Below are 22989 nucleotides of genomic sequence, written 5' to 3' on the forward strand. Positions count from 1 at the left end.
AGTAATGGTCCTATTATTTTATAGCCAGCCAAACAGAAGTGTGTGAACGACTGCATGCATGGCCATGAGTTGCTCTAATATATGCGCTCTTGGTCAACTGGATTTCGCAATAATCCACTATGAAACGTGGCAACTTAATATTGGCGGTAACAGATGAAATCTGTATTGGGTTAGATTTTTTAGACAAAATGTATCTGAAAAAATCTAGACATGTTTAATGGTGCTGAACTTTGTCAAATGGACAACCAAGTTAAACTTGTCATCCACCAATCAGAAAACAGATAACGATATTCTAGGATAAGGACTTTGGTCCTTCTGAATAATTTATATACACTTGGTGCAAGGCATATGAAACTCAAGCAACAAATCAACTCTTCTTTCTCTGTAGTAGCTGCAGTCAAGACTACGTACTTTCTTATCTTCCTTCAACAACGGCAGCTGCTACAATGTCTCTCTCTTCCCCTTCTTTTGCCGGAAAGGCAGTAAAGCTCTCACCATCTTCCTCTGAAATCACTGGAAATGGAAAAGTCACCATGAGGAAGACTGTTACCAAAGCTAAGCCTGTCTCCTCGAGTAGCCCATGGTACGGTCCTGACCGTGTCAAGTATTTGGGCCCATTCTCTGGTGAATCCCCAAGTTACTTGACTGGTGAATTTCCTGGTGATTACGGTTGGGATACTGCTGGACTTTCAGCCGATCCGGAAACTTTTGCCAAGAACCGTGAGCTAGAGGTTATCCACTGCAGATGGGCCATGCTTGGAGCTCTTGGTTGTGTCTTTCCTGAGCTCTTGGCCCGTAACGGTGTCAAGTTTGGTGAAGCTGTATGGTTCAAAGCTGGATCGCAGATTTTCAGCGAGGGTGGACTTGACTACTTGGGCAACCCAAGTTTGGTCCACGCACAAAGCATCTTGGCCATTTGGGCTTGCCAAGTTGTGTTGATGGGAGCCGTTGAGGGTTACCGTGTTGCTGGTGGGCCTCTTGGTGAGGTTGTTGACCCACTTTACCCCGGTGGTAGTTTCGACCCATTGGGCCTTGCAGATGACCCGGAAGCTTTTGCTGAGCTTAAAGTAAAGGAAATCAAGAATGGCAGACTTGCTATGTTCTCCATGTTTGGATTCTTTGTTCAAGCTATCGTCACTGGGAAGGGTCCATTGGAGAACCTTGCTGACCATCTTACCGACCCCGTTAACAATAATGCTTGGGCATATGCCACAAACTTCGTCCCCGGCAAATGAAGTTGTTAAAAAAGAGTCTGTTCTATTGCTTGGTTGTTTGATTGCTTTGTAAAGTTATTGTGAATTACAAGAAAATGACAATATATGAAATTTGTTCGGTCTCCAAAAATTGTTATTTCTCAGTTCAGTACTTTTCATAAATCAAATACAAGTTACAAGGTGGGAGAAGTGTTCCCAAGTTAGCAATGCAGAAATCTTGGAACAAAGATTATTTGACTCAAAAGTTGTTTACCACTTTTTAAGCAAATCAATCAATATAGATGAATGAGTAAATCGTAATCGAAGATAATAAACCCTAGGATGATCTTGGCTATTGGTTCAGATAGCGATAATACAAATGAGAGAGAGAGAGAGTGATAATCTTCGAGAGATCAGAGAGAGATAATGTTAGAGAGATTGTATTTCCAATAGCGAAAAATCCTCTCCCTCTTACAAGGCTCAGACCCCCCCCTTTATATAATAGAGGAGCCTTACTTAAATATTAAAAGACAGAAATAAAGTACATGCTATAGAGGGGCCAACATGATCATGAAGTCGTCCCTCTTATTATTCCTAAGTCGTCCTTCTAGCCGGACTCACATATATTTGGTCGGTCGTGCTGGCTTAGGGACGTGGTCGGTCAAATTCGACCCCATACAGTTAGTCCCTCCGCTCGTCGGGGTCGCAGCGAATGCGTCCTCGATGGGCGGAATCGGTACCTCCGTTCTGGGAGAGTTTGACTTTGTCAAAGAGTTGTGACGTGACAGGCAGGAGATAGTAATCATGACTGTCAGAGCGTCAAAGCGGAACGCCTTTCCCCGTGTGACGTCAGCATTCGTATGCGTCATCATTGCGCGTATTCTCGAGGCAGGGAATCAGAAGCTTTTGGCGCCTGGTTTCCCGTGCCGATTCGACGTCTGCCTCTTCGATTCTGGCGCCACCCAACCCTAAAAATAGGAGAAGGGTTTAACTTGATTCAAACTTTGGTCATTTGCAAGAGCATTCCAACCCTTCAGTGTATATTTTCACATTCTGGTGCATTTTCATTCGATCGAAACTCTCCTTTTTCTTTGTTGGGTTGTGCACAACTTTTTCTTCACCGAGATCATGCCTAAACCTCGCCGAAGCGACGAGAGGGTCCCGACGGCTTCCCCATTGAACGTGCCGCCACCTTCCGATGGTGGAGAGGTGGAGGGGGAAGAGGACGTCAGTGCTCTTACTGTGGAGGCATTATTGCCAAAGCATATCTCATCTCGAAGTGATTTCAGTAAGGACTCTCCCATTCCGGCTCCAGAGTTTTCCGAGTCATTACAGAATCACTTGGATGACCTCCGCGTGAAATACGGCATACCCGCCCACGTAGAGATGGTTCCGGCGGGGAGGGATCACGTGGATGTTCACAGGCCAGGGTATTGTACCTTTTATGAATACCCCTTTTCGATTGGTTACAACCTCCCTCTTTTCCCTTTGGCGGAGGAGTTCTGCCGGTTCTATAACGTGTGTCCGGCTCAACTTACGTCGTACACTCTGAAGGTGCTTCGGCTGCTGACCACGTTTGCGGAGTTGGCCGGATGTGAAGTCACGATCCATCACCTCCTACAGTTGTTCAGTGCCTGCTATCTAAGAGGGACCATGGTGCACTTGAGAGGCCGTGGTACGAAAGGATTGGTGGTCAAAACCGACGACCGAGCAAGTCGTGGGTTCTGGAGTAAATATTTTTTCATTAGGACCGAGCACGTGGTCTCTAACCCTGCCGGATTCCCAGAGAGGTGGAACTCGAAACGTAAGTATTTGTAGTTTGTCAAATTCCGTGTTACCCGTGACTGTCACAACTCTAACCTTTGTATTGCATCTATGGCTCATCCGCCCCGGCCTGTTGCCAACCTTAGGGGATGGGTTGCTGGCTTGCTTCCCTACGCGGAAGAGACCCGCACTTGGCCTGCCTTGATGCAGCGTTATGGCTCCAAAGTCTCTTCAGGTAGATTTCCGATTTTTGCTTTGTAAATTCTGCAACCCTGCTCACTTATTTTTATGGCGACAGCTCGAGGCGCTTCTAGGAAGAGGGCGCCAGTCCCCGCTCTCAAGCGATCCGATGTTGCCTCAGACGCTCATGATATACTGATCGAGTCTGTTCGAATCTACGACCATGGTTATGTGGGAGTCGACATCGCTGGCGCCGGCTATGCAACCCGTGGATGAACCCTCCGATGGCGAGGAGTCGTTAGAAAGAAAACGGAGGCGACTCGAGAAGGGCAAGGGGGTGGCTACCGAAGCCGAAGGAAGTGAGGTGCCTCGGCCAACGCATAGACCATTCATGGCCGACGCCATTCTATCTGGGAGGTCAGCTCAACAGAGGAGTGTCGTTCCCGCTGCTAGTTCTGCGTATGCCGTTGAGGGAGGGTCATCGACCAACATCGAAGGACCTGGCGAGGAAGCGGAGAAATCGGACTCTGACATCGCTCAGGGGATGTTGACGAGTTTGTGGGTGGCCTTACCCACGTGGAGATGATGGTGGATGGGTCCGACCATCGTATTACGATTCCAGCGGCTTACAACTTACTGTTGAACAGCGAACAGGCTGCCTCGGCCCTTACCCTGCTGTGTGCCGCCTCCGAGAGCAAGACGCTCAGTACTGTGGAGGATGCAGAGCTATCACGAAGGGTTTCCGGCATGGCTTTGCAGGTAATCCTTATTTCCTTTCTCCCTTCTGCGTGTTGTAAGACTTATTTGAGGCGTGCTTATTTCTGCTTTTCTTTTTAGACCCTTGATTTGGAGGTGGAGAGGGGACGCCGTGAGCAAAAACGGACGGCCCTCTACAAAAAGATGCTAAAAAAGTATCGAAAGTATCGCTCTAAGCACCGAGAGGTGGTTGAACGGGGGCAGCCCCAGTTGGAACGCAGGGGAGCTGAGCTGGAGGAGGCGGATAGCGAGCTGATGAAGGCCGTGGCTCGTAACAGCGAGTTGGAGGTGCTTCTCGGGATGAAGGATGACGAGCTTGAGCTGAGCCGTGGCGTGGCGGAGGAGAACGTCGACCTGCAGCGGAGGGTGGCGGATCTGACCGCCGAGCTCGACGCCAGGATGGCGGAGAACAATGGACTTTCTCAGCCTTCCTCATCTCGCCCCTCGCCTGGTCGGAGTATGCGTCGTAGTGCGCATGAGATGTGGGTTTTTGCGGAGGCTAAGCTCGACGTGTATAGAGAGCTTCATGCCGTAGGCCGGGCGACGGAGGAGGAAGTTCAGGCGCGGTGAGACGAGGCTCGCACTACTCGTGAGGCTTGTGGTTATTACCCCGACTCTCCCGATGGGGAGGGGCCTGCTTCTGAAGACGTCAACTGGCTCGATTCCAGTTCCTGGTACAATGACGTTTACCTCCCAGGGGGTGACGGGCAGTTATAAACTTGTACAATGTATATTTTTGGCTTGTATAGTATATTGGAGCTCGTCCGCGGGGGCGAATGTAAATATATTTTTGTTGTAATATAAGTTTTATTTTTGCTGCTTCGTCCATTTGGTGCCTTCCCTTTTTTTGGGTTTTCTTTTGTAATGCTTAGCCTTCTAGAGGTTGTTCTTGCCGTTCGTTAAAGGGTCGTGCCGTGGTTCGAGCGAGGTCGAACCGATGTCGATGGCCTTGGCCATTAGGATTTTGCTTCGACTGTCGTCGAAGTATCCGTCGTGGTTTGAGCGAGGTCGAACCGATGTTGATGGCCTTGGCCATTAGGATGTTGCTTTGACTGTCGTCGAAGTAGTATCCGTCGTGGTTCGAGCGAGGTCGAACCGATGTCGATGGCCTTGGCCATTAGGATATTGCTTCGACTGTCGTCGAAGTAGTATCCGTCGTGGTTCGAGCGAGGTCGAACCGATGTCGATGGCCTTGGCCATTAGGATATTGCTTCGACTGTCGTCGAAGTAGTATCCGTCGTGGTTCGAGCTAGGTCGAATCGATGTCGATGGCCCTTGCCATTAGGATGTTGCTTCGACTGTCGTCGAAGTAGTATCCGTCATGGTTCGAGCGAGGTCGAACCGATATTGATGGCCTTGGCCATTAGGATGTTGCTTCGACTGTCGTCGAAGTAGTATCCGTCGTGGTTCGAGCGAGGTCAAACCGATGTCGATGGCCTTGGCCATTAGGATGTTGCTTCGACTGTCGTCGAAGTAGTATCCGTCGTGGTTCGAGCGAGGTCGAACCGATGTCGATGGCTGTGGCCATTAGGATGTTGCTTCGACTGTCGTCGAAGTAGTATCCGTCGTGGTTCGAGCGAGGTCGAACCGATGTCGATGGCCTTGGCTATTAGGATGTTGCTTCGACTGTCGTCGAAGTAGTATCCGTCGTGGTTCGAGGAAGGTCGAACCGATGTCGATGGCCTTGGCCATTGGGATTAACTCTTGTTCGTGTAATGGAGATTAACTCTTATTTCGTCCAGTGGAGATTTCTGTTCATTCAATGGAGATTTCTGTTCATTTGATGGAGATTTCTATTCATTCAATGGAGATTTTTGTACGTACAATGGAGACCTGTTCATACAATGGAGAATAACTAGTGTAGTCCCTTCACTATATTGGCCTATGGACCGTGTCGATTGGCCGATATGGTGAACCTACGCTCCTGTTCCACCGGGTATCCCCTTGCCGCCTCGTTGAAAACCTCCCCGAGAAAACTATTTGAGGTGGGCGACGTTCCAATTGTTTTGGAGCGGTTTTCCGTCCATCGTTTCTAGTTGGAACGCTCCTTTGTTCGCCGCTGCTATGATTTTGTATGGTCCGTCCCAGTTGGTCCCCAATTTTCCTTCATTCGGGTCTTTCGATGCCAGTGTTTTGGCCTTGAGGACGTAGTCGCCGACTTTGAGCGATCTTACTTTGGCTTTCTTGTTGTAATATCTTTCCGCCTGCTGTTTTTGGGCTGTCATTCTTATATGGGCCATGTCTCTTCGTTCTTCGGCTTCGTCTAGATCTTGTAACCTGCTTTCGTCGTTATCTGCTCCGCTGGTATGGGAATATCTCAGGCTTGGTTCTCCGATCTCGACGGGTATGACTGCATCGATCCCGTAGACCAGTGAGTACGGTGTTTCTCCCGTGCTGGATTTGGGCGTAGTCCGGTATGCCCATAATACTTCAGGTAGTAATTCGGGCCATAGCCCTTTAGCTTCTTCGAGCTTCTTTTTCAATATGTTCAATATCGTTTTGTTGGAAGACTCGGCTTGGCCGTTGGCAACGGGATGATACGGAGTGGAGAGTATCCGCTTGATGTGCCATTTCTCGAAGAATTCGGTTATTTTTCTACCGATGAACTGGGGCCCATTGTCACAGCTGATTTCTTTGGGGATGCCGAAACGGCATATGATATTTCCATATAAATGCGATGACCTCTTGCTCGCGTATTTGTGCGTACGCACCTGCTTCCACCCATTTAGAAAAATAGTCAGTCAAAACTAAAAGAAGCGTACCTTTCCTCGTCCTGCCGGTAGGGGGCCGATTATATCCATTCCCCACTTTATGAAGGGCCATGGTGAGGTGACTGAATGGAGGAGTTCCCCCGCCTGGTGTATCATGGGTGCGTACTTTTGGCACTGCTCGCATCTTCGAACATAATCTGTTGCTTTTTTTTTCATGGTAGGCCAGTAATAACCGGCGCGGATGAGGCATCGGACAAGGGCGCGGTTCCCTATATGGGCTCCACAATGGCCCTCTTGCACCTCTTCTAGTACTTGCCTCGTTTTATGTGGCCCGAGGCACATAGCAAGGGGACCACCAAACGTTCTCTTGTAGAGATCGTGATTTATCAGGCTGTACCAGGCAGCTTGCACCCGAAGTTTCTTGGCTTCTTTTTTGTAGCATGGGAGTGTTCCGTCCTGCAGGTAGGATACAAGCTGGTTGCGCCAGTCCTAAGTCAAGTATAAAGAGAATACCTCGACGTGGTCGACGGCTGAATGGAGGAGAGTGACCATATTTTCTTTGTTGATATTTTTGGTGGCTGCGGCTAGTTTAGCTAGGCTATCTGCCTCGACGTTTTGTGCCCTGGGGATTTGCTCGAAGAGACATTCGTCGAACTCAGGCATCAGCTTGCAGATTTTTGACCGATATTTTTGTAGCCTTTGATCTTTGATTTGGTAAGTCCCGGTGACTTGATTTACGACGAGTTGAGAGTCGCAGTGGAGGATGAGTCGACGAGCCCCGTATTTGATGGCTAGTTTCATGCCTGCAATCACAGCCTCATACTCGGCCTCGTTGTTAGTCATCTCGGGGCATCGTATGGACTGGCGAATTATTTTGCCCGTGGGGACTTCGAGGACGAGTCCCATTCCTGATCCCGAGGCATTCGCGGTGCCGTTAGTGTAGAGGATCCAGAGGTCGATGTGAGCAGAGGCACGGAGGGCCTCTTGTTCCACCTCTGGCAATATCCCGGCACTGAAGTCGGCAACAAAGTCGGCGAGTACCTGCGACTTGATGGCGGTTCTTAGGTGGTAGGTTATGTCATGCTCGCTAAGCTCTATGGCCCATTTGGCGAGCCTACCCGAGAGTTCGGGTTTGTGTAGGATGCCTCTTAGGGGGAAGGTTGTTATTACCTATATGGATGGCATTGAAAATAAGGTCTGAGCTTTCGTGAAGCTATGACCAGCGTCAGAGCCAGTTTTTCGAGGTGTGGGTACCTCGTCTCGGCATCTACTAACGTTTTGCTGATATAATAAATAGGGGACTGCGTACCTTTGTTTTCGCGGACCAAGACGGCGCTGACAGCGACTTCGGATACTGCTAGATACACAAGTAGGCACTCGCCTGGGTCTGCTTTGACGAGCAGTGGCGGCGAAGATAGATATGCCTTCAATTTCCTTAGGGCCTCGATGCATTCCTCGTTCCATTGTAGCCCATGATCTTTCCTCAGCACACTGAAGAATTTGTGGCATCTGTCCGAGGACCGCGAGATGAACCTTGATAAGGCAGCTATTCGCCCCGATAGTTTCTGTACCTGCTTCTTGCTGTTCAGAACCTCGGGTATTGTGTCTATGGCCTTGATCTGGTCCGGGTTGACTTCGATTCCTCGTTGTGATACGAGAAAGCCTAGAAATTTTCCCGAGGCCACGCCGAAGGCGCATTTTTCTAGGTTCAACTTCATCCCATACTGCCTCAGTATCTCGAAGGCTTGCTTTAAATGGTCGATATGGTCCTCCTTCTTTACCGATTTCACTAACATGTCGTCGATATAAACCTCCACTGTCTTACCGAGCTGTTCCTTGAACATCTTGGTGACCAACCTTTGGTACGTTGCACCCGCATTTTTCAGTCCGAAGGGCATCACTTTATAGCAGTACGTCCCTTGATGGGTGATGAAAGTTGTCTTTTCTTGGTCCTCTTCGGCCATTAGGATTTGGTTATAGCCAGAGTAGGCGTCCAAGAAACTTAGCAGTTCGTGCCCTGCTGTTGCATCGATCAGCTGGTCGATATGGGGCAATGGAAAAGAGTCCTTTGGGCATGCCTTGTTCAGGTCGGTGAAGTCTACGCACATTCTCCATTTCCCGCTTTTCTTTTTAACCATGACCACGTTGGCGACCCATTGGGGGTATTTCGATTCTCTGATGGAACCGTTGGCTAGTAGTTTATCTACCTCTTCATTGACTGCCTCGTTGATTGCGGCGTTGAATTTCCTCCTTATCTGCCGTACGAGCGGATAAAGTGGGTCGACGTTCAGCTTATGAGTGGCGATGTATTTTGGGATCCCCGGCATATTTGAATGAGAGAAGGCAAATAAATCTGCATGGTTAGTTAAGAATTCATGGTACTTACCTGGGTCGGAGAGGTTGTGCCCGATGTAGGCTTTCTTTGAACTGTCGGTACCGTCCAGCTGGACCGGGTCGAGGTTCTCGACTGTCGCTTTGCAAGCTTCTACGATGTCTGGGTCCCTAATGACCTCTGTCGTCGGGTTGATTTTGGTTCCCGACATGGCTGATTGCTATGCTTCCGCGCTAGCTCCCTTCAGCTGTTTGGTATGTGTGCAGTCTTGGGCGATTCGGTAACATTCCTGGGCGATACGTTGCTCACCTCGAATGCTGAATATTCCCCAAGGGGTGAGAAATTTGATTACTTGATAGAAACTCGAGGGGATGGCTCGCATGGCGTGTATCCATGGACGCCCTATGATGACTTTGTAGGCCGTTTCCTAATTCATGATGTGGAATGTGGTTTCCAGCGTGACTCCTCCCGCCAATACTGGCAGTGATATCTCTCCGGAGGTTCGCTCTACTGCATTGTTAAAACCCGTTAGTGTTATGCAATGCGGTATTATCTTATCTTCGAGCCTCAATTGCATGAGGACTCTTGGGTGGATAATACACGCGCCGCTTCCGTCGTCTACCATGATTCTTTTCACATCAGTATCAACAATGCGTAAAGTTATAACTAAAGCATCGTAATGAGGGAAAGACAAACCATCGGCATCAGACTTATCGAAGGTGATACTATCTTCGAAGTCATCATACCGTTCGTGAGCGATCGTGCGCTTTAACTTGTGTGTGGTGGTGAACTTCACATGGTTGATTGCCGAGTCATCGCCGCCACCGACGATCATCTGTATGGTGCGTGCTGGAGTGGTTTTGGTGGTCCTTGGGATTGGTCGCGTCCTCTGGAGAAATTAGCCCTTCCTTTATCGCTGAGCAGCTCCTTCAGGTATCCCTGGTTCAGCATTCTGACTACCTCCTGTCGTAGACCTATGCAATCTTCGGTCTAGTGTCCTCTTTCCTGATGGAATTCGCATAGGACGTTCGACCTCCTTGCACTAGGATCTAATTTCATTTTTTGTGGCCACTGCACCTTCGTGCCCAGCTTCTCCAGTGCGTACACTATCTCTGAAGGGGAGACACAAAAGTTTCGAGCGGATAATAATGGGGGCATACCTCTTTCTTTCGAAGCGGGGCGGCATGTCGCTGTACGGCATCTGGATGTCTCGGAGGAGGCGGATTGGGAGTTCTGACGTAAGGCTGATGCCTTTCTCTATTGAAGCGTGGGAGTGGTTCCCGTCGCCCGTCGTTGCGTCGATCACTCCTTACCTCTGATTGTACTGACGTTAGTCGTTGGTTTGGACCGTTAAGATCTCTTCATCCGCTCTCACTTCGGCGCAATAGGCGTTATGAATCTCTTCCCACGTGGTGGGGGGATACTTCATGAGTCGGTTGAGCAGCTTCTTGGTTGCTTTGGATCCGTCTCTATTCAACCCGTTTTGGAAAGCTGCGACCGCCATTCCTTCTGATACGTTTGGCAGTCCCATTCTTACCCTGTTGAATCGGTCCAGGAAGTCCCTGAGTCCTTCACCCGTTGTTTGCCTGATGGCGAAGATATCGTTGACCCTAGCTTCGGCCTTCTTTGCTCTTGCATGAGCGGTGGCAAACTTGTCCGCCATCTCTTCGAACGTCGATATCGATCTGGCTGGCAGTTGAGAGTACCATGTTAGCGCTCCTCCTGTCAAAGTTTCACCAAACTTTTTCAGCAACACGGATGGCACCTGTTCTTTCGATAGGTCGTTGCCTTTTACGGCGGTCACATAATGAATCATATGGTCTTCCGGATCCGTGGTCCCATCGTATATTTTCAAGTACGGTGGCATCTTGAAGGTTTTAGGGATTGGGTGAGGAGCAGCTTCCTCACTATACGGTTGCTCGATGAACCTTCCCACATCGCGTTTCGGTAGTAGTTTAGGGGCACCAGGTATCTTGTCTACCCTTTCCTGGTGTTCCTTTATTTGATCACGAAGCGCTTTATGCTCGTTCTCCATTTCTTCCATTTTCTTAAGGATGGTTGCGAGCGCATCACCGCTTGCATTGGTATCGGTGTGGGCGTTACTTGTTCGTACAACATTGGGCTCACCGGCAGCAGCGACGGTATCTGCCGTTGACGAATCTTTGATATTTCCCTGAGGTGGTTTCTCGAGCATGCTACTTAGAGTGTTCGTCAGCCATTCCTCTAGTAGCTTCTTGACTACTGGGGGCGTTTCCTTTGCTGCAGATGTAGAAGTCCCTCTTTCATGCAAAATCGTCAGATCTTCGAGTGAAGAGGGTGAGATCTCCCCCTCCGGTACACTACCTGGGTTACATTCGCGGTATTTTCTCTACCGGCTTCGTTGAGTGGGCCTATGAGGTTGGTTGAGACATCTACTATCATCTTCAGCCTTGATTCTTTATCTGCCATTTGTTAGTTTCTATGAAGTCTGAAGAACACTGATTGTTGTTTTTGATATCCTAGATGTGAACTATGATTTCGACTATCGAAGTCCCCACAGACGACGCCAAATTATTTGACTCAAAAGTTATTTACCATTTTTTAAGCAAATCAATCAATATAGATGAAGGGGTAAATCATAATCAAAGATAATAAACCCTAGGATGATCTTGGCAATTGGTTCAGATAGCGATAATACAAATCAGAGAGAGAGATAATGTTAGAGAGATTGTATTTCCAATAGCGAAAAATCCTCTCCCTCTTACAAGGCTCAGACCCCCCTTTATATAATAGAGGAGCCTTACTTAAATATTAAAAGACAGAAATAAAGTACATGCTATAGAGGGACCGACGTGATTATGAAGTCGTCCCTCTTATTATTCCTAAGTCGTCCTTCTAGCCGGACTCACATATATTCGGTCGGTCGTGCTGGCTTAGGGACGTGGTCGGTCAAATTCGACCCCGTCCAAAGATGCCATCAGCAATTGGTTCCAAGCAACAAGGAAAATTGCATAACAAAGCAAATTGAAATTGAAACTGAAATATAATAAAGAGGCCGATGATTTTTCTTCCAGATTTATGTAAAATCACATGTTTGCAAACAAGTCAATTAGGCACTTTCTACTATACATCTTATATTTTCTAGCTTTTTAGCACTATGAGAAGTATTTACAAATAACATATATACATATTTGTGATTCACATACATATATGAGCGTTATTGACAAGATGAGAGAGTTCCTTACAATAATAACATAATTGTTAGAATATTTTACACAAGATTCTAAGAATTCCTCAAAGTGAATGCAGGGTTCAGTGATTTGAACCTAAAGATTAAACACATCAAATAGAAATTCTAGATCCGCCTATAAATATAATGGTATAATAGTGAATCTCATAAGGTTACATCTCTTCAGCTACTTAACATTTAGTGTACAACTTCCTAATAAACCAAAATTTCCTACTCTTAATTCAACTCCTTCATGAGAGAAAACCCCCACTCATATTCTTATTCTCCTACTTTTCTAATTATTTGATGGAATATTTCAGAACCACATACCGAAATTGCTAAGGTTTAGTCATGTGAAATGATATATTGAAAAAATAAAAATAAAAAATTGATGTATTCCAAATTACTAAAAATAGAATAATTTTGTCGATAATGATTTTATTACTTGAATACTCTATTGGATGGTTGTGGTAAAAATAAGTAACTAGTTAGGCAATTTAATATGAATACTTCGCATGAATGTTCATTTTTATTAGAAAAAGAAACAACTCAACTTACTATCTCAAATATCAAAATCTGAAATATTCAAATTGATTAATTCAAAAACGAACTTAAAAAATCCAATCCAATCCAATCCAATCCGAATTTACTTTAATTAAATTTGGATTATCACTTCTTCAATCCTAAAATCAAAAATTCAAATGGAAATTTTTATATTCAATTTGTAGTAAAGGACCATGTTGAACTTACCCCAAACAAAGGGTACCATTTCTACATTCTCTCTTTTTCTTCATAGAGTGAGAGTGGAAGTAGGGGTTTAAGGTTGTTGAAGGTAAGTTGTTCACCCTGCATATACCGATTCTCCCTTCAAGCTTTTTAAAACAGAAAAATCCCAATTCATCAATGGATAAGGAGAAAACAGGGGATGACGAGAAGCAGCAGAAAGACACTTCCTTTGACCTCAATGATTACACCATCATCAAAGAAGGAGAAGCTGAGATTCTTATGCATTCCAAAAATCAAGTCTTTTACAACAAAACCCAGGTCTTCTTTTTTTTTTTTTTAGAACTTTTAATCCAAGATTTTAAGTGCGTAAAATACAATAGCTGGACCCATTACTTATTTGTTATTGTGGGGTGCGAAATTGGTAAAAATAAGTACTTCCTCCGTCTCATTACTGTGAAAGTTGTGGTTTGAAACAAGTCACAGACATGTGTGTGGTTATAAATATAAATAGTCTCATTAAGTGTAAAATGCGAAGTTTAAAGTTAATTATTTCTAAATGAAGAAATGTTACACATACAAAGAAAAAGGAAAGTGCTTCACATAAATTGGGATAGGAAGAGTATGTGTAAAATTTTTTTTTAACTATATATGTGGAGGTCAAAGGGAAGGTAGTAAGTTTGGGCATATACTCTGATTAACACTTGCATCAGCCCGTGCTATTGTAGTAGCAGTTTCTCAGTTTCAATTTATGTTACATAGCTTGACTCAGCTAAGAGAAAGAATGTATGACTTTTGAAACCGGTGGTCTTAAACATATTGTAACTTTTGTGTGATTGTAAAAGATTCTCATTAAGGGTAAAAGGAGAAAGTCATGCTGAAGTGTTTTAGATATAGAAATGTGTCATTATTTTTGGAATGGAGGGAGTATTGGTACATTTGTAGTTTCGCGAGAAAAAAAATGTGTTTGTGTGATTTCTTCCCATTATCAATTTGATGACTTGATCATTGAATTGTCATTGCCTTTAAGTCAGAGCCAGATGTACGATTTAAGTTTGATGAGTCCAATCTTTAGGTTTTTATCACTGAACCCATTACACTTTAGAAATTATGGGTTCAAAAAATTTAATGATTTTTCACATATGTATCTATAATCCGCGTGGAAAATACTGGTTTCGGTTGAACCCATAGATGATATGCTTCATCCACCACTGCTTTGACCTTGAGTTAAGCTGAAAGATATTGCTGAAGTTCAAAGCTTTTCATCAAATTAAGAGGTCGGGCATTGAGTACCACTCTGTGATTCAAACTGGCAGAAGAGGCAAGCAATTGCATTATTTAAAATTATTCTGTACATTCTCTGTTGCAAGAATACGACATTGCATTTAGTCTGTAGCTGCAATTATTCTTGGTTGCAGCCTTCCAGGTTAGCATTAGAGATTGAGGGAAATCCTCACTGCTCTGTCTTCTCTAACCGAGAACCAACAATACATTTGTGAGCTTATTTGTGTGACCTTCGTAAGTGGCTTATAGCTGGTGAGGTGACTATTGCAATCATCATGTCATATAGTTGCTTGATATTTTGCCAAAGAGGTCGTTACTTGTGTGTTGCTTCTTCTTTTTCTTTAGTTGTACTAGGTGGACGCCATTCCAATCTCATTATGGGTATTATTAAAAAAATTTATGGGCGCTTATCTACGAATACTAGCCGTTTGACCTCATACCTGTTTTGACAATTGAGATTGTGGAAGTATACTTCTTACTGAAGGTGGTTATAGCATATAAGAAACTATTTGTACATTGAGAAGTCTCAAGTGAGAGATATAACGTATGGCACTAGAAATTGCAACATCTACGACAATGAATCACTGCTCTTGTGGTGTAACATGTGAGATAGTGAGAGATTTGGGAGAGAGGGAGACTTTCTATTTTTCCAACGGACTCTCTGGCATCACATTCTACAGCAGAGAGATCGATTCACATAGAGGCCACGTGCACAAAAAGGTCATTCAAGCACACTCTTCAGAACCAAGGGCGGAGTATTTAATACACTGAGGATGAACATGATCGTATGCGCTACTTTGTCACTGTTAAAAAATATTTACAGTCACTTACAAGGTTATTATAGGTAAATATTTATGAAAAACAGAGGACAATGATTTTAATCATTCTTTTAGGGCACGAGATGTGAAGTTTGGTATTGCTGGTACAGAAGCAAGAGCATGGTTAAGTTGTGATAGTGTTTTTGGATTTCTTTTAATGGCTGTGGTATTTGGGTCGGTTGGTTTGCACCTTGACTAATCCACCAGCGAGCTTGTCACAAGCTCAGATATAGGAGAAAGCTACCCAATAACAACGGAGGAGCAAATGGACTAGTGTTGAAGTTATGAGTGTTGTAAATGGGATTTGAACCTGAGACACTAGTGGAAACATGACCACGGCATTCTCAATTCCAATTGAATGCAACAACAATAATCAGACAGAAGCTTATGCTGCCAAGTTTGGGTTGGAATGGTGTGTGCATTCTTGAATTGGGTTCACTACTCATTGCTAATATGTTAGTGGATGGGAAAACCAACAACTTTAAGTTGAAGGAAGTAATTGAAGATACTTCTCAGATCTTACACCAAGTGAATTGCACAATAACACATTGCTATAGGGAAGCAAATCAGGTGGCTGATGGCTTGGCAAAACATGCAGCAGATAGCACGGAACCTCAGTTTTTCTATAACTGGCAGCAGCTCCCAAGGATGGCAAAAGGATCTTTCCAGCTAGACTCGTGGCAGCTTCCTAGTGTTAGAGTTAGATACGATAAGGCTAACTTTTTTGTGAGGTAATGTAAGTTGGTATAGTCTGACTAGAAGGTAATAGATCCTCCAGTCCATTTTTTGGAAGGCAAATGGCCTATGTTGTAAACTCTATTTGCCTTGGTAATGAAATCTGCTCCCATCGTGGGGTGTTTAACCAAAAAAAAAAAAAAACCCTGAGATTTCAAGGTTTTTACTCCTATGCCTAAGTAACCCGGCCATCTCCTTGGGCATTAAGTGAATCTATTACATAAGTTGTGGTATTTATTTGGTAATATAGAAAATGCATGTAATTACTTTTCTGTTTTTGTGTTTTACTGATATACCATTGCATCATAAGGAGTATGTAACTATGTACCCTTTTTACTTTTTAATTTACACTGGCACCTTCAAGGGTTGTGGTAGCCACCATAATGCAGCTCATCTTTTTCACTTTGGGATATCACGATCTGATAGTTTAAATCTATCAACACCAGGTGAATAATAGAGATATGTCTATTGCTGTTTTGAGGACCTTTATATCACAGCGCAAGCTGGAGCATGAATCAACGTTGGACAGACGAGTGAAGACTGGCCCTAAAGTACCAGATGAATCAGTTTCTGGAATGGAACCTACAGCTGATTCTGTGCAGTATAATGGAAAATTCAATGATGGATATGAACTCTTAGAAGAGATGTCCTCGGATGAACCATGTAGCATCTCAGGGGCACCGACCAGAAATCTACGGGGAAAAGACCGAGAAGAGCTGAAGCCAGCACGAGTTCTTGAGGTTTTTGGTCACTTTCTGTTGATTGTTACGTCTTACTGGTTATTCAATCTGTCTTCAGTAAGACTTAAAAGCAGAACTTTACAATGATTAAGATTTGTTTTTTCAATTTTATTTAACAGGCTCTTTCAGCTTCTGGATTGAGGGCTTTAAGATATGCACGTGAAGTAGAAGGAATTGGTCAAGTTGTGGCCCTTGACAATGATAAAGGTGATTCCATCGAATTAGCAAGTCTTGTTGCACCTTGCCCTCATTCCTTAACCAAGGGAAAGAAAATAAGAGGAAAAGGGAGAGAAGCTATTGCACCGTTGGATTAAAGAAATATGAGAATGTCATACATAGAAAGCAAAGAGAAACGTAAGAATGTTTCAGTAGAATAGTTTCACAAGGTTTAGCTTAAATCTGAGCATCTGATTAGAATACATGCGTATTATGTAGTCAGACATGTGTGTGAACTTCTTCATTTAATGATAAGTACTGGTTTGTTAACTTGGGTGGGTCGAACAAAGTGGATTCCTAAAGTTTTATTTCTTTATGAAAAATCTTTATCTTGTGAAAAAGTTTTCAGAGCATCTTATGTAGTCAGTAAATGATAGATCTTGTTAAACTTGTCCACAAACTAATGTATGTATAAAACGAATATCAAGAGTTCAGATTTTGTATACATAAAAGTTTGTTCTGTCACCATCTGAGATTGTCATGTTTCTTCCCTTTGCAGTCTCTGTTGAAGCTTGCAGGAGAAACATAAGATTCAATGGTCCTGTGGCATGCTCAAAGCTGGAGTCCCACCTTGCGGATGCTCGAGTTTATATGCTTACCCATCCCAAAGAATTTGATGTGGTAGGTTTATATTATAAGCTATTGTATTTTTACATTCTTCAATGGAAATGACCTTTTATCTAGAGCTGCATCTAGTAATTGCCCGTAATGAGCAAAATTACTTAGGATAATTTCTAGTTTCCCAGTTAGTTATATCTTCAAAAAGAAGCTTAACTAATTCATCTACAGAGATGAACTATCATTCTTATATTTCTGCTTACTGTATTGCAGGTTGATCTTGATCCGTATGGATCACCATCTCTGTTCTTGGATTCTGCTGTTCAATCAGTTGCAGATGGGGGGATGTTAATGTGTACTGCTACTGATTTGGCAGTGCTATGTGGGGGAAATGGAGAAGTATGCTATTCCAAGTAACCAACATATTCTCCTTGCTTCTGGCATTATCTAACTTTATTCATCATTGAACAAATCTTACTTGTGCAACTAGATATGGCTCCTATCCTTTGAGAGGGAAATATTGCCATGAAATGGCTTTGCGGATCCTTCTTGCCTGCATCGAGGTACTTGCTTTGTGGAAGCTTTCGTGTCTATTCCTTATCATTACCTTTTCAATAAAAAAGTTTTCGTTATCTGTTCCTATTAAGAAGTCAGATGTCTTGATATCTGGTGTCTCCTTGTGATTTCTATCATTATACGCGGCTCCCTGTCGTGTTTAAGAGAGTATCTGGTGTTCTCTCGTTTTTGTTTCTCTATAACGATTTTCTACCATTATGGTTTTCAATTCATCTGATTAAATTTTATTTCATTATTATTTCTTATTTTATTTCAGAGCCATGCAAATCGATACAAAAGATATATTGTTCCAGTATTATCTGTTCAGATGGACTTCTATGTACGTGTTTTTGTTCGTATCTATAGGTACGAGTTTCTCCATTATACTCCAGCTGTTAGCCCCATATTTCATAGGTTTCTGTCAGGGTATTTAAAGAGTTCAATTCATTGTGTACAGTTCAGCAAGTGCTATGAAGAATACTCCTCTGAAGCTCTCATATGTCTATCAGTGCACTGGTTGTGATTCTTTCCATCTTCAGCCAGTCGGAAGAACTATCTCAAAGGTTTGCATCCAATTCAAATTTCTACTGTATCGGAAGAACTGCCTGTGCTGGACTGAGCAGCTCATACTCAAACATTGGCCTAGATACATAGGTGATATAGTTAAAACAACAACAACAACAACAACAACCCAGTGTGATCCCACAAGTGGGATATGGGGAGGGCAGCGAGTACGCAGACCTTACCCTTACCCCGAGGCTGTTTCCGAAAGACACTCGGCTCAAGAGGACGAACAGAGACAATAAATTAGTACCATCAACAGGAATCATAGAAATAGTAACAACAACATAAGGGCCAGAAAATAGATGAAATACAATAACAGTAACAAGTAAATAAGGCCCGGTATTATGAAATAGTATGGACACAGCATTAACCACTAGCAGTCTAAGCCAAAACCCTATCAGGCTAGTCTCTCACCCAGAACGAAGTAGAAAAATGCTCAACTACCTCCTAACCTACAACCCTAATGCTCAACCTCCACACCTTCCTATCAAGGGCCATGTCCTCGGAAATCTGAAGCCACGCCATGTCCTGCCTGATCACCAATCCCCAATACTTCTTAGGCCCCCCTCTACCTCTTCTCGTACCAGCCAACGCCAACCGCTCACACCTCTTTACCGGGGCTTCTGGGCTTTTCCTCCGCACGTGCCTGAACCATCTGAGCCTCGCTTCCCGCATCTTGTCGTCCATAGGAGCCACGCCCACCTTCTCCCGAATATCTTCATTTCTAATCTTATCCATCCTAAAGATGTAGATCCCTGAAACTTCATAGTATTGTTCATAGTTACCAGGAGTTATTAGCTCAAATTCATCTTCTGATTGTGCTGATATTGGCTTTAATAGGTCAGAATGGAAATTTCTCTGTAGTGCGTTAATTTACAAGCAGAATTGCTCATAATTCTTCAATGCACTTTCTATCACATTATCTTTTCTATGCATTACTTAAAATTTTGTTTCAATGAATACATATCACGACCAACTAAAACCTGCAGTCTGCTCACCCCTAAACTCTTGTTATTTTTTGATGTAGTACCAGAAGGGGAGAAGGGTGAAAGGAGAAAGAATGGAGAGATATTGAAGAGAAAAGAGAGAGGTCAATTCATAAATCAAACTAAGTAGTACTATTCAAATCTGTCAAACAAAGTAGATGAAAGTCCTTTTTTTCCTTTGACAGACTTGATAGTACTTGACTTGATTTATGAACTGACCTTGTGTGAAAGTCCAATTATAGGGAAGAGAATGCTGAACATATTAGAACTGTTTAAACAATTAAAACTGCTTACCTGTGTTTTTTCTTGGTCTATTGTGGAAGATTAAGAATAATGGTTCCTTTGGCTGAATGATGGTTCGCCTACTACCTGGGAGAAAGTTGTAGGAAACCTTGAGACTGTTATACGTGCAGTGGAGAAGGCATCTCCTTTTTTCTTTAGATCATGGGTTCTGTACATAGAATTTGTTAATAAGTAATCCTCACGAGTTATTGTTTTAACGTACACTTAAGTGGATACCCACATTTATATTGAATCTTTTCTGCTTCTTTAGGATAACAGCCTCAGATACCACCCTGGATTTGGCCCAGCTGTTCCTCAAGAGTGCAGTGATTGTGGGAAAAAATTCAATATGGGTGGACCGATATGGTCTGCGCCCATCCATGATCAAGAATGGGTAGCTTCCATACTTGCTGATGTGAAATCAATTAAGGAACGATATCCAGCTTATAATCGAATCTGTGCTGTTTTGACAGCAATTTCAGAGGTGTGGTTTGCCTATAATTGATATTATTCTTATTTCACTTCTGTTCTTTAAACTTTTATTTTCTGTTTTCATATATACCCTGATTATTTTGGCAAGTGACAACATTACTTTTTATGCTGTTATGCTCATTGTACAAAATCTTTAAGGAAAGCAGTGGTTCCTGGTGACCACTTGTTTATAGCAGACCATATTGATGGAGAAACACTTTCAATGGTTATCTTGGGGGAGGGGAACTTCTGATCTGCTTGACTTCTTATTGGATTCCTAAACAATAAAGTGTGATTTTTTGCAGGAATTACCTGATATTCCTCTGTTTCTGAGTTTGCACAATATCTCCGCAACACTGAAATGCACTTCTCCCTCAGCAGTTATGTTTCGCTCTGCTGTAATCAATGCTGGATATCGCATATCGGGGACTCATGTGAATCCTTTGGGATTGAAAACAGATGCTCCTATGCATACCATTTGGGATATCATGCGTTGCTGGGTAACTGTACCTTGTTTGCTTGTTTCCGTCAGCTCTTACTTGTTTCTTGCCTTAAAGATAGGAAAGAAAAAAAAAAGTAGAGATGGGAACCCTTCTTTTTGTTTTTGTTTAGAGGGTTGCCAGACTATGTAATGCCAAGCACCATCTTTGTGTTTGGTTTTTTCTCTTGATCAATGAAATACTTACCTATTAAAACAAAAATAAAAAAGACAAAGAGAAAAAGAACGAACAAAAGAAAAAGCAGCCCTGAAGGATAAAGGAGAAGTAACTCCTAACACTTCATTGCAACTAGTTTCTGTATGATAATTTGAGTTGTGTTAGATTGTTTCTCTTGTAGAGCCTAATCTGATAATTGTATGAGCAACCGTTTACTTGCTCTCCATGTTATAGTGGAAGAATTAATAAAATTCGATGTGCAGGTCAAAAATCATCCTGTCAAAGCTCAACCGTCTAACCAGGCTGGAAGTATGATTCTTGCTAAGGAACCTGTTCTGCAGGTGATTTTGACCTTTTGTTTCCCTAGCTATTTACTGCTACAGTGCCAGAACGCTTACTCCATGCTTTATCTTTTTTTCCCCACTTGTTTTGTGCTTTGTAGTAGGATAGTTTCGTATCCTAGTTTGTTGAATTTGTAAAATATATACTATTCCAAAGCTAGTTAGGAGCGTAATATAAAGATCAAGGTGTTGTATTCTCATCCTCCAACTGTTCTGGTCAAGTTTGTTGACTCACTGATGTCTCCTGTGACTTCTGTTTCACTAGAATTCAAATGTTAGGCCATCATCTGAGTGCGCCATTACTAGAATTGCTACCGCATTCTTTCAAACTCGTTATAAAGTTACGATGATTCTAATTAAGTTTGAGTTTCTTTAATGTCAAACTTGCTGTCATATAATCATTTCAGTGAGATCAAAAGGATTTTGAGGTAAATAACAACATATGCATTAAGAAACTTAGCAATGTCCTTATCCATGCAAATATGCGTACACTTATTTACACGTGTCTGCTTGTGTTGTAGCTCACTTTGTTCTTTAGTTCACTGTATCTTTGGATTCTTCGGGAACACATCAGCTGATATGTCCTTTTTTTGGTCTTACGTCTGGAACTTGTACTCAGCTTCATGTTCATTTCAGGCTAATTTTGCTCGGGCTGTTGCATCCTTTAGCAAGGCACAGGCCAAGAAGGTTGCTCGTTTCCTTCCTAATCCCGAAAAGCATTGGGGCCCAAAACTCAGGGCAGGTCGCCAGATTACCGGTAAGCATGTGTCTCTTTTGGGTACCAAAGCAGTACATGCATTTAGCAGCCTTAAGGATAGTGATGAGCCAGGAGCCAAACGTAAGAAGATTGAAGATCTTGATTCCAATGGCGGAGATACTCTTTATTAAGGGGTGTCATCTGACACCGCTTCATGAAAAGAAAAAATTGAAAAAAATAATAAGTATACATACAATAGGTTGCAACCACTTGAAAATAATATGATGTTAACTATCAATTTTAGACTGAAATAAAACCTTAAATCCACCAAAAGCTCAGATCCAAACCTCTTACAAGACAAATCGCGACAATAGACCGACACCACTTGTGCAAAATCTTGCATTCGCCACTGCCTGGTTCATAAATTATATCTTGGCCAAACTGGTCTTGTGCTGCTTTTTATCCTCTCATAATCTGTTTCTTCTGTGTTTCCTTGCAGAGAGGATTGTGAAAATGCTTGTAGGACTTGGGAGGTAGATATTTCATTTGTGTCGGTTTTTTGAATCTTAAAGGAGGTAGGCCATTTCTATTTTCACTTTCCTTTATTACCTTTTGTTTTAGTTTTGATATTACTCTGATTTAAAAGTTCTCTGTGTAACATATTATTTCTTGTTCTCCATTCGTTTTCTTAGAAAAAAAGAAATTAGTACTATTATGTAAAAACATTAGCCTATTGTCATCTAAGTTGCTCCGACACGACAGTTTAGGTGCCGCACCCGTGTCGACATGACACTAGTATGGGTGTGAGTATGGGATCCGTACTTGGATTTGGTCAAACAATTTTGGGTACTTTGACCACGACAGGCGGAAAAATTCGAGGTGAGATACAATCTGATTCCCAAAATCAGAACCAAAACTAGGGTAAGTTTGAAGAAATAGCATACCTTATCTAGGAAATCAATCATTTACTTATCTACAACTTGAGAATAAAAAAAGAATTCACACTTTACAAGCTATACGTTAGTATTACACATAATTTCTTATAATTTAGAGATACTTTTATATTTTTGAATTATTTTTAGCCGGATCCCCGCACCCGTATTATACTAGGATCCGTATCCCGAATCTTAGAATTTACATCTCGAAGGATCCGACCTCTAGATCCGCACCCGTGTCCGAGCAACTTAGATTGTCATACTGTTGATAGTTGTTATGACTA

General features: G+C 43.0%; 2 protein-coding genes across 2 annotated transcripts; both read left to right on the forward strand.

The window, feature by feature from the left end:
- The first annotated feature begins 344 nt into the window (after window positions 1-344).
- On the forward strand, window positions 345-1398 carry LOC109216308 (chlorophyll a-b binding protein 40, chloroplastic-like). Its single transcript, XM_019380452.1, has one exon. The coding sequence runs from the start codon at window positions 447-449 to the stop codon at window positions 1233-1235; it is 789 nt and encodes a 262-aa protein (XP_019235997.1). The 5' UTR covers window positions 345-446; the 3' UTR covers window positions 1236-1398.
- An 11461-nt stretch (window positions 1399-12859) lies between these two features.
- LOC109216307 (probable tRNA (guanine(26)-N(2))-dimethyltransferase 1) lies at window positions 12860-22445 on the forward strand. Its single transcript, XM_019380451.1, has 13 exons — window positions 12860-13188; window positions 16151-16444; window positions 16564-16651; window positions 17160-17281; window positions 17492-17631; window positions 17709-17781; window positions 18051-18139; window positions 18231-18336; window positions 19877-20089; window positions 20382-20576; window positions 20996-21073; window positions 21710-21830; window positions 22270-22445. The coding sequence occupies exons 1-13, from the start codon at window positions 13048-13050 to the stop codon at window positions 22305-22307; spliced, it is 1698 nt and encodes a 565-aa protein (XP_019235996.1). The 5' UTR covers window positions 12860-13047; the 3' UTR covers window positions 22308-22445.
- Window positions 22446-22989: the final 544 nt, after the last annotated feature.

This window comes from Nicotiana attenuata, unplaced genomic scaffold (assembly GCF_001879085.1).
Source record: "Nicotiana attenuata strain UT unplaced genomic scaffold, NIATTr2, whole genome shotgun sequence".
NCBI lineage: Eukaryota > Viridiplantae > Streptophyta > Magnoliopsida > Solanales > Solanaceae > Nicotiana > Nicotiana attenuata.